The 12360-nt window shown below is 47.1% G+C and overlaps 1 protein-coding gene across 6 annotated transcripts in view; it reads left to right on the top strand.

Moving 5' to 3' along the window:
* LOC105186197 (visual system homeobox 1) overlaps nucleotides 1-12360 on the top strand; it is a 69701-nt gene that overhangs the window by 34459 nt on the left and 22882 nt on the right. For 3 of the 6 annotated variants that reach the window (XM_025307019.1, XM_019842817.2, XM_025307016.1), the window contains exons 3-4: nucleotides 3547-3637; nucleotides 6294-6417. In XM_025307019.1, coding sequence (XP_025162804.1) covers nucleotides 3547-3637; nucleotides 6294-6417 — 215 coding nt within the window. Of the gene's footprint in view, nucleotides 1-3546; nucleotides 3638-6287; nucleotides 6418-12360 lie in introns of all 6 variants that reach the window. The other 3 variants (XM_025307018.1, XM_025307017.1, XM_025307015.1) reach the window with 1 other exon arrangement.

Raw genomic sequence — 12360 nt, 5'->3', positions numbered from 1 at the left:
ATAATTTACCCATAATTAGTTTACCCGAATGCAGTTTATAATCTATTGCAAGAAGTTGAATAATATATTCTTTCTTTTAACTATGTTTCACAGAATTGGTTATGATGGACATCTTTTGTAACTTTGCAGCTATGAAGTTTATAACAAAACTCGGGTTGGAAATTTATTTGTTACAATGATCTTATTTCATTCGTGCCTACTTATTGTAAAACTGGAGCTAGAAGTACATCCATATATATTATTTTTCTCTATATAATATAATAATTTTTTCAAATTAACCAGTATAACTAGTAAAAATAAAGTACAGTAAGAATAAATAATAATCCTCTTAGAAAAAGATTAAATAATCTGTGTATAAAAAGAGATTTATATTAAAATCAATAAGATTTGCGATTTATACATATAACATATAATCCCTCTGACTTTAAGAATAATGTGTTTATGATATTTTCCTCTTAATCTTAGAGGAATCCTTTTGAGGCCATATATAAGAATAAAATCCTCTAAAATTCAGATGATTCCGCTCATTCTGAAGTTACTTTTTTTTCGAGTGTTTGTTGCATAGCGAAAACAAAAATGAATAAGGAGAGACTTGTTTATTATAGGAACAACTTTTGCAGAGGGTAGTTTCTACTCAGCTAAATATTTTGGATTATTCCACGTGAGTTTTAACGCAACTGCATGCACAGACGGGCATTTTCGTCGCGGCCGCGACAACAGCGATAAATATTATTCGTCGTCGTCGAGTTTTCGCCTTCAGATTTTGTTCGATCACACAGAAAGATTTTTTCCCGTACGGTCGATCGAGAGGAGAAACAGAGAACAAATTGTTTGCACAATTCTTTCGCGTTTTCATCTCTTCAGCGCGCGAAAAACCGCGAAACTGCCTTCTGCACGCAGACATTCGCCTCGGCACGGCATGTTGTGCTGCCGACGCAAAGCGGGAAGATTGATTCGGCGCTTTGAGGTAAATGAGCGCACTTAAAAACCCGGAACAAGAAGGCAACGTGGCACCGGCGGAGGGGGCGTAAAGAGGCCTCTTTGCAGCACCGAAAACAATGCATACTGCGAGCCGTAAGCGTCGCCGGGCGCGCGCGCGCGCGCGCGCGGTACTCGGGGCTTGAAATATTTATTTTTCCCTCCCTCGCTCCGGCCATTTTTCCGTTCTTACAACGTGTTCTTACAAATGCACTCAGCAATACTGCTCAGCCGCTGCGCACCATCGCCAATGGCTGGCTGCGTTAATTCTCGATCGGCCGCGATAATTCACGCGGAGAGCCGGCCCGGCCGCGTGTGTCGTTTATCCACGATAAACAATAATAAGGAAGCCGCTACGTGGAAGCCGCAAGCGGCCCTTATCTTTCGCCGGAGTGCTTCTCCGGACGCGCTTCACTCGCGCGTCGAGCAAATGCAAATCGACGAACGCGACCTCTCTCTCTCTTGCACTCGAGGCATCGCGTTATCATGCAGCGAGCAATCAGCTTGACAGAATGCAACATAGCCGCGGGAAATCACTCTTGACGATTCGTTCGCGTGGAAAAATGCACGCTCGCACGAAGAATCAACAAGGTGTGCCCTTGAGCGCGAGTATCCTCGATTGCGAGGCGTGAGAAAGATAATTTTCCAGTATTATGTTGTACGCGGTAATCGCGCGATGATTATCTCGTACGCGGCGAGGACGCTGAGCACCACGTGAATCGTAGACGTTAAGAAGGAATCTTGGAAGGACGTCGATTGAAAAGCTTATGTGAAAAGAAATGGACACTTGGCGCTGTGTGTACACACACGTGCATGTGTCCACAAAAAGTAAGAATGCCATCGGGAGATATCGGTGGAACAAGGAGAATCCGCGTGGACCGATTTCGCACGCGCTAATGGTGACGTCAGCGAACGTTTCAGACTCCAATTAGTTGAGGGACACGTATAATTGGAATTAAGCTCTTAATTACTAGTTAATTAGCCAGCGGCGGCGGCGGCGGCGGCGGCGGCGGCGGCAATGATGGTGCTACAGGAACAGTAGTATAACGAGAGTTACCCTTAGGGAAGAGCTTCATTGTGCGCACAGGCGCCGCTCCGGGCTGCTTTACGCTCGTTAATTTGGCATTAATTTACAATTGATAATTATTTTCGGACCACGGCTTCTGTTCGCAGCACTGTGCGCGCGCCAACGACGAGCTCCGCTCCCTTCCGCGCTCGCCGCGTGTCGCCCCTTTGGCCTGGCTGCGCGCACGAAAAATTGCCGTTTATGCTCGTACCCGCGAGACAGTTTCGTTTCAGGAAAAGAGAGAAAAAAAGAGAAATACCTCACAGGCCGCGGGAGCTTCCTAATTGCGATGCTCGAATTTTTCCTGGCGAAGTATCGCGAGCGCAGCGCTGACTGATGCGCTGAAGGAAGAGAGAAAGGGATAGAGGGGTGGGGGGAGGGAGGGGAGAGATCTATTAATTAACCTCTTCCGGTTCACGAGGATTTTACGAAATTGTTTATAGACGCTCGAACGCTCGAGTACGCAGACGAACAATCTGTATGCGATTATTCTCGTCGTATTGGTTACTTTTCTACAATGAGCTGCGAATGTTTCTTCTCTGAAATGTAAGATCCGTCCCGTAAAGTCCCCCCTCCCGTGCTGGGACTTCGGCGTTTTTCATAATTAGCACTACCTAACAACAAGCCAGCCAAGTCAGCGCAAAGATAATGCTGGAAATTCGCGAGAGTTGCAGCATTGTTGCTCTTGACTGGGAAGAAGAGTGGCTTCACCCACTCACACTGCAAAATCCTCAATCTATTGTCCATCGTGTGAGAAAGTGGCGAGGTGTATAAACCTCCGAAGAAAAGCTTCCTTTATTTCGGAATGAAGTGCATTAGTTCGTACCAGAAGCGCATTAATCCCCAAGCCGAGATAGGGTGAAGCATTTTCGGATCGCTCTACCTTTTTCGCTCCGCGAGGCGGAGGAAAATAAATTGACGAAAAATCAATTACGGAAATGCAAAACTCGCTCGCTTTTAGGCACGCAACGCGGGCGCAGATATCCGGGGGTGCCCGAATCATTGGCAAGTCTGGTATAATAGGTAATTTGATACGCAATGTGCGCGCCGCTCCAACACACAGGGGCGTATAATTATCAATTATACCGATAATGCTATACACCAAATAATGAGCCGCCGCGCAAATTCACTAAAATATTACCATCGTCGTCGCGTTGTTAATATTTAATATCCCAAGATCCCACGCGTTTTGCGCGTAGCGTGCTTTAATTCCGTTAATTTGGCCCGTTTTCGTCCCGTTTTCGCGATCGGAGTGTGTTTTTTTCTCGCGACTAATGGGCACGCCTTAACGGCAGAAAATCCCGATCGCTCGCGCAACCGCACTCAACACTAATTCTTCTGTTTCGGTGCTGTGAACGTCACACGCACTGACAGCCGCACACTCACGCATCGCGGCTACTTTGGTGGTTACTCGCAAACTCCCTCATAATTTCGTTACAGCGTTGCAGCAGCAATTCCTAACAGCCAGAGAATATCCTCGATCTGTTTTCCTGTTGTTACAGGTGTCGGACACAACATAGAGTCGGGCAAGGACTTCACGGTGGATGGACTCTCGGGTTTCAGCAAAAAGAAGAAGAAGAAACGCCGTCATAGGTGAGCCTCTGACAGAAACTCTGCTTTTCTCTCCTCGTGTCTCTCGTGTCGCCGTTCGTCACGCGCCGATGCGCTCAAATTGGACACCTCGTTCGACTAATTTGATCGCAGACTGAACGGAAGCATGCGCGCTATTTTTGCGCAGCGATAACTAATCAATCCCGGCAGCTTGAAATCATGCCGTCTTCCACGACGCCATCGCGTGCACGGTATCGATCGTTTCTGACTCGTCTCTTTGTTCCGGTCAAGTAAAACGCAGGATTTGGCAGCCGCGCGAAGTAATCTCAATATTCGGAACGCGACTCGAAATGCGCCGAATAAAATATCGCGTCAAAAGCTCCATCTCGCACCTCATCGCATCGTCGATCCCGTTATCCGTTCGATGAGCATGAAGAGAGCTAGAATCGTCGATCGTGGGTGCAATACCTTGCCGACGCAATCGCCAAGATAATTGCGTAGCGCAATAACGAGACCGTACGGCTAAATTGCGTTCTTCGGATAAATTAAACGGTACAAGTCCCATTGTGATCGCGTGCGCGCGCGCGCGCGAACGACTTGTAAGTACACGCTCGAGAGACACGAAATAGCGGTATCTTCTTCATGTATTAGAACCTAATTATCCCGAGGACCGTCGGACGCTCGCGCAGCGACGGATTAATCGTCTCGCGTTAACGAGCGACATCCCGGAGATTTGTCGTACGCACGCGAGCTTAACGTTATTAATTCTGACCGACAGCCGACCAACCGACCGACCGACTAACGTGCGTATTTGCGCAACTCCGCGGCGGATAATTTCCATTTGAAAATCCGAAGAGCCGATAGAGAATTATTTCGTTATTTATAGAAACGCATCGGCGCCTCACATAGAGAGCAGGATACACCGTAATTGCGCGCATTCTCCCGCGTTTTACAAACGCACGACACAGTCATTTTAACATGAAAGGAACTAATTTAGAAACGAAATGTAATTACACTCCGCGCGAGTGTAACAAGCAAATAGTTTTTTCTCTTCCCCCTCCCTGCCTCCCACCTCTCTCTCTCTCTCTCTCTCTCTGTGTTTGCCTTTCTTTTTATTGCGCGACAACGTCTGCAACCGCAATAATTAAAAACACATTCGCCAGGGGTTGTAAGGCTTAAAGTTCCTCCGGCAGGCTCCGACCTCGACGAGCCGCGCTCGACGTTTCTCAGCAGCGGGGAACGAGCGTTTCGGTCGGATTCGTGAGGATCGGGAAATCAATCCGAGTCCGGCGGAATTCGAGACGATTACGCGGGACGGTCTTTAAACCGAGACAAAATCCGCCGGCGATTTTCGCGTGTCCGCTTAACGAGCCGACGATCGTCCGGGAAATGACTTTCAGTTTCGGAGCTTTCGTACGGCCCACAAAGGCAGAGAGGGACGCCAGCTCGCGCTCGCTCCGGCGCAACCTACAATTTGTCGAATCGCAAGACTAATTGGACATCTTGCCGTCAAATTCGCTTCTCCGGTTTCTGTCGTATCACGCGCCTTCCTTCTGGAAGGCGTAGGGGATCGGCTCGATCGTGCCATTAAGCACCGTCCACCGCGGCGCGAACAGCCGCGTCGATGGACAAAGTTACGCATCTCGCTTATGCACGAGAGAAAGAAAAAAAAGAGGGAAAGAAAGGCAGATAGTGAGTGAGAGAGAGAGAGAGAGAGAGAGAGAGAGAGAGAGAGAGAGAGGGAGGAAGAAAGAGGAGGAAAAGAAACAAGAAAAGAAGCGGGATAATCATCGGTTACGGACGTTGCGCCTCGGTCTCTCGTGTATTTATATATACGACGGGACGCGCGTACACCCGGCGTTTGCAACTAATTGCGAGCTAATGGCGGGGAGGAATACACGCAGTCGCGGCCACTCGCGGCTGTTTTAGCGGCGACGTCGATGCGGACACGATGCGTTGACCAGCGGAACGGGAATGGCCTCGCAAGTATTATCGCGACGATGATTCAATTAACACCTCGATCAATAATCGGCGGAGGGGCACAGTCGGCGGAAAATAGCGCCTTTGTTCTCGCCAGTCGATGCGCACGCGTTGAACGTTGACATTAGCGTCACATGCTCAAGGATAATTGAACAACGTGTTCAGAGAACATGAAGTAACATTTGTTACTCGTTTCGTGCGGCAACACCACCACCGTGTTGAGAGGCTCCTTTTCGCTGGAACATGCCTTGCGACGTGCGAACGCGGTTACGCAGGTCATTAATACGTAACTAATAATTTCTCTCTCGAGTATTTTCGCGCATGCTTTATCTCAAATGTGACGATTGGAATAATTAGCCGATACGAAGCAGCGGGAGATTTCGATTGGTGCTCGTCGATAAAAGGAAGAGATGTGCTTGCTCGATGTGATCTCGGTAACACGATTTGCAAATTTTCCCCCTTGCCTGCAGGAGATTTGAGGGGTTTCACTGAAGCGCTAACTCGCGGCTAATTGTCACAAGCGTGTGACATTTGTTCCAGCTCGCTTCTAGCTGAGCAATTCTAGCGATTCGAAATTAACTCCGTTAATCCGGGCTGATCTGTCTGTTAGAGCTGCGGAAACGCGTTCGCTCGACGTGCGACCTACTACGGGCGTAGGGTAGTTTTAAGAGAAAAGCTGTAATGGCATATAACTAGGTTCATGTGGTTGTTGCTCCAGGACGATCTTCACGTCACAACAGCTGGAGGAGCTGGAGGCAGCTTTCAAGGAGGCCCATTATCCGGACGTCTACGCCCGCGAGATGTTGAGTCTGAGGACTGATCTACCTGAGGACAGGATACAGGTGAGCGAAAGCTTAGAAACATTCATCCACGTGTGTATCGACGTGTGTCCTCGATCGTTCGAAATGACGATGAAAACGACAAACCCGAAGCGCGCGTATCCCGCGCACGCGCGTGTACACACGTATACACGAGCTCACAAGCAGACTCGGCGGGGCCGAATTTTTTTTTTCTTTTTTTTCGATAGCCGACGCTTCGTCGTCCAGACCACTGGAGTATGGAGGTGGCCAAAAGCCGCGACCGTGAAAGAGAGAGAATTTTCCGGAGCTGACAGTTAGTTACCGCGGATTCACCAAGCAGCAGGCCGAGATCGCTTTCCGCATGGCGGACTCGGAACAAGGTCCTCTTTCTCTTTTCACGCGTCTCCTCCCTGCTCCCCGCCCTCCCTTTATCTCTCTCACACACACGCGTACACACACATACTCTCTCTCTCTCTCTCTCTCTCTCTCTCTTTCTCTCTCTCTCTCTCTCTCTCTTCTTTTCTCTCTCCTCTCGTGATATTCATCTCTTTACACCCCCTTGTTTCTCGTTACGCCTCTCGTTCTCTGAACTCTCCTTCCCAGCCGTTTCTCCCCCATGCGCCGACTCCTCGTCCATTCTGCTCTATTACGCCACGAAGCAACACCCGCGCGGTGTCTAATGCACAAGAGGTGTGAAAGATGCACGAGGCGCTGCATCTTTCATCCCGACTATTGTGCGGAAGCTCCTTGGGACAGTTTCGACGAGCAAATGGCACCGTAAGTGGAGGGTCACCGCGAGTGCCCCGACGAGATCCCATGTGGCGTAGCAGAAAGATGGCCGGTGCCTGAGCAGTCGTTCTTCGATGCGTTGCGCAATGAACGCGATAAAGGAGTCCCGTGTGAGACTCGTTGAAATTACATGCGGTTACAAAAGAGCGGCCAGCCGGCATTCGTTTTCACCTAATGAAGCGCGTGCTGCGGTAAACACGTCGTATATATTGTAATATTTATTACAGAGGAAATTTTTCATTGTTCTCCTCTTAATCCTCTTTAGTAATATGCGATTGTATGAAAGAGGTCACAACTATGAGAAAATATTGAGCATTCAAAGTCACTACTCTGTCTCGGTGTATAATCCGAATATTTTTATATTCACTGTACTGTATTGTAGTGCAACATTCGGATATGTAAACTCTCAAGTGTTACTCCAGGTATCTCAGTGTCTAAAAGTAAAAAAACCTTTTTTTAACGGGATTATGTTTTTCTTCGCATGAATGCACTCTTCTCGTCAATCTGCGTATAAGAATATCGAGATCAAATGAAAAGAAAAGTAGATGTTACTTTATACTAAATTTACTTTATAATAAACATCTTTTTATACTGTGATATTTTTGACATATTCCGAGAAAAATATTAAATATACTCGGTACGATAGGGAGACACATTGACAAGGATAAATATGCTGGGAAGATACTCTGGTGGTACAAGATTGACACCACTATTCGAAGATATTGTTTAAAGAAACATATCACTCGCGGCGGCGAGCGTTCCATCGAGAATTTCAACGCTCGTCCGTCTCGTTAATTGAACCGCGTATCACGGCCGACGTTAAAGGGCTCGACGCGTATATCCCGAAAATTCGCCGAAAATCCGGACTCTGGCCTCGTACTTCTCCACCCACAGCGGCGGCGGGTGCGGCGACAACGGGGGTGAAAGAGAGACAACGGGAGGACACCTCCGCCGAGTGTCACGGCATGCGCGGCGACTCACCCTCGACGGCACGGCGCGCGATCACGTGCGTGTGCACGCGCATTAGCGCGGCTCGCACGTATCGCGCACGTCAGAGGTGCCCGAGTGGATTCAACTAAGAGGGCCCCCTCACGCCGCTCGTGCACTCGCACGCTCCCTCCCTCCCTCCGCATCGTCGCTAACTTATCACGCTTGTCGATTCGCGTCGTAGATGCGAGGAGGGGGGAGGAGGACCTCGGAGGAAGGAAAAGGAGGGAGAGAGGAAGTACGTAGCGGGAGAAAATGGCCCGCAGGCCACGGACTCGGACACCTCCACGTGTCCACGTAAGTGAATGAGCGCTCCATGCATACAGATATCCGCACGTGTATGCACCCGACACATGCGCACTCACCTACCACACGAACACACGAACACACGTACATACGCGTGCGCGCGCGCGCGCGCGCGCGAGTTTGTAGTGTGTACACGCGTACACACTACGATGCAACCCGTGTGATTATATTTTGATATAATTCGAGGTACGGAGAGCGGCCGCCACGAGCGGCGGGGGTGGTCGATGGGCCAAGTAGGAGTAGGGTGGTTGGCGGGGGTTGGGGATCGTGACGGTACGGGGTTGTCGAGTCTGCCTGAAGCGTGCAGGCGCGTACACACAGAGCGCCGTGGAACGACAAAGCGGCCATTACAGGATGGGTGCGGTCCCGCGAGCCAATCAGAGAGAGGAGCCAGAGACCGGTCGGCCAATCGGGACGCGCCTTCCACCCGTCTTTTGTTTCTAAATTTGCGCGCGCGACGGGGACACAATATAACGAGACGCGAGACGGAAAGAGGGGCTGATAATCGTTAACGGGGATATTTTTGCGCGGAGGGAGAGAGACAGAGGCAGAGGGAGGGAGGGAGGGAGGCAGGGAGAGAGAGAGAGAGAGAGAGAGAGAAGAGAGAGGGGAGAGAGAATGAGAGAGGGAGTACAGCGTCTTTCTCCCCGTTTATCGTTCACCCCACCTCATTCCGACTCCCTCGCCGCGCTCTTTATTTCTGTGGCTGTCTTTGTCTCTCTTTGACGGGATTCGCGAGTTACTTACGGGTCTCGACGTCTTCCCCGAGATCGCCACACAAGTCCGTGGTTTACGAATTTTATATGTCTGTCAAGAGGCTGTTGATTAATCCGCTACTGCAAGTTATATCGCAAAAACTCAAATTTATTTTTCTCCTTTGATCTTTTCTCTTCAGCGTTTATTACCTTGAATCGACAATCAGCAATTAAAAATTCGCCCAATAGAAATTATGTCATCTACAAGGATCGCCCCTGTACATTTAGGTATTTAAGATATTATCCGGATAGTCGAGTGTTCGAAAATGTCCAATTATTTATTTTTATCGTTTTTATTTCTCTCTACACATTATCCATCAAAGCATTCACTTTTCATCGATTTTATCTCAACATTTTTATAAATTGAAATAAAGATTACGTGTATAAATGTTAGAAAAAGCTCTGATTCTATGAAAATTGTTTTATTTTAAATAAGCGAGTACCCTTGAGTAGCATTCGTGAGTATGGACATCTAGATATCTCTCCGTATCCATGAGTTCGAGTACCCGAGTACTACTTTCGTGGTTACTTGGACATATAAAAACATGAGATTTATATCGATGATACCAATTATTGATCACCTGAGATAAAAGTATTTATTAGAGGTCAAGTTAGATGGACAAATAAAAAATAAATAAACGAGCGAAGTTTGCAATTAATTTTGAAATGTTTTGCACTTGTGATCTCGTGAGCGATAGCCGATACACTTGCTAATATCATCGTATGGTTTATTTAATGACGATTGATCGGGCGAGATTAATTGAATCAACTTCTTTTTCTTTTCACGTTAAAAGGATTACGTTAAAAGTGTTTTTTTTTCCGTCCGACGTTACGATCGTTAACGTTTGAAGAAACAACCGGAAAAGGGCGTTTCCGCTAACGGAATTACCACGTCCACTCGGCAATTTGACAGTGGGTACCTGTCGAGTTCGAATGCACTAGAGTGTTATTACTTGATGAAATTAACGGTTTCGGATAGATCGACCTGGTGTCTGGGCGAATTACTTAGTTATGCTCATTGAACTCTACGAATTGCTGGTCCTCACCATATAGTTCGTCTATATATATACACTATGCGGAAAAACTATATCTTGACAAACGATGCCGAGAGCGCTGTATCAATATTTCTCATTCGTAAATTTTTATTCAAGAAATGAAAAATGTAACGATCCCGTAATCATGCGTAATACATATTTTTAAAATTTACTCATCAGATGCATCGTACATATTATGGATTGTCACGAAATGACAATGTCATTGTTTTAATGGATTTTGTAAATATCTATATTTTAAAAGAAGAAATTTTGTCTATCTTTCTGGAATCTTTGAAAAGAATCTTCTGAATAGAATTGTCTTATTACCATATTTAAAGCAGTAAACTATAGTTTCGAACCCCTTTAGGTTTGGGACAAGGTCTTTCGAGAAGAAAATAGCGTGTCTGCCATTTTAATAAGTTAAAAAAAGAAGTAACGCGATCACACACATGGAAAGGTCCAATTAATATTTTATAAACAGAATTTATCCGTACTCGAAATTTCTTTGTCGACATCTCGGACTTTGTGGCCACTTGAATGTTTGCACTGAATGTGTCTGCATTTGATGTACAGCTTCCCGCCATTTGCATCAATACCATTGACACACCGGTTGTTTAACCTTATCTCGTCTTCTTGCGACGAATTGCATCGTCAATTTCGCTCTCGCATCGTTCTTCTTTCGGCCGATTAACGCCCGGAAGCGATGGAATTTTCTCGTTCGTATCGGACCTAAAAGACTCTTCCGTCGAATTGGACGTTTTCTTATTCGTTCAATATAGTCCCTCTTTCCAAAGAAACTCTCCGAACTACAGCATCTTCTGTTGAATTTGTCGAAGAAGTAACACTGCCATTTTCTCATCTCTGCCATATCTCAAAACGGCCGGCTCAAAGGAGCATCTTTTGCACGAGCTTTCCTACATTCTTTCGGATCGTTACTCGTGGAAAAGTCCAAATTTGCAGCATTTTGAGATTCCGTCAAACTGGAATGCACTTATGCAAAGAATATCGTGCGTTGCCAAATCCAAACGGTAATAGCGGGTAATAGTGACGTAACAGAGATAAGCTTGGAAATGCTCACGTGCAGTCGCAGTAGCAGTAAACGTAATTTCGTGTCTTTCCCGTGTCGAATCCTGCGTGTTTTTCGCGCGTCGGTCCCACATCGCGCCAGTTTGTATCGCTATAATTACAATAGAGTTAATAGTTTTGTTCGCGCGCGCGTGTGCGCGTGCTCTAGACGATGTTACTTCCACTGTTCGGCGCTGCCGCGTCGCAATGCACAAGGAAAAAGCAGCCGAACTGAAAACCTCCTGCAGCGAGGTTAATCGAAATGTCCTCGGCAGACCGCCGACTCTGGCTCTTTGTGTAATCGGTGAAGAACTTTGCGCGTAAAATACCGAGCGTATAACGAGACAGGTTCGTGGAAATTTCGAAAGCGGCGATCATACAATGACGTGATTTTTGTCTCGGTCGAAGCAATTTGAATTCGAAAAAAGACTCGGTAAGAGACTCGAAATGCTTTCGCGGTGTTGACAAAGTAATGGTACTTTTTCCCCTGTTTTCGCACGACACTTCCGCCACATAGCAGCACTCTAAATTTCCGGCGCGACATTTCACATTCGTATGTGTGTGTGTGTGTGTGTATGTGTGCGCGTATGCCGCGATGAATTTATGGAAGTCGAGACCGTTTCGACAGCGCAATGTCAAGTCGCGTATCGGAAAGAATGCTCGATTAATCGCGAACTTGAGAGAAGTGTCGTACAAGCGGGGAGAATTTTCCGCACGAGAGCAGCAAAACTATGCGACAATCGTGCAACAGCCTTTACGGCGAGCAACAAATAAATTGCAGCCAATGAAAAGCTGAAAACACACTTGACATTGTTAGAGTCTCTCGCGTCGCAAAGAAAGAGTGAGAGAGAGAGAGAGAGAGAGAGAGAGAGAGAGAGAGAGAGCTCATCATTTTCTTATAATTTAGAAGTTGTTTCGCGTGTCCGATGGACTAGCTTGATTATAACTGTCTGCGCGCGTTTCGCTATATTATATCGCTAGAGGAGGTTGGATTAAGTGTTCGGCATTTCTGGCATATAACCGGTTTCCCTGTAAATGACACGAGGGTG

Source organism: Harpegnathos saltator, unplaced genomic scaffold (assembly GCF_003227715.2).
Source record: "Harpegnathos saltator strain DR-91 unplaced genomic scaffold, Hsal_v8.6 scaffold828, whole genome shotgun sequence".
NCBI classification, from domain to species: domain Eukaryota; kingdom Metazoa; phylum Arthropoda; class Insecta; order Hymenoptera; family Formicidae; genus Harpegnathos; species Harpegnathos saltator.
Note: the sequence above shows the minus strand (reverse complement) of the source record. Positions and strands in the feature narration are given on the sequence as shown.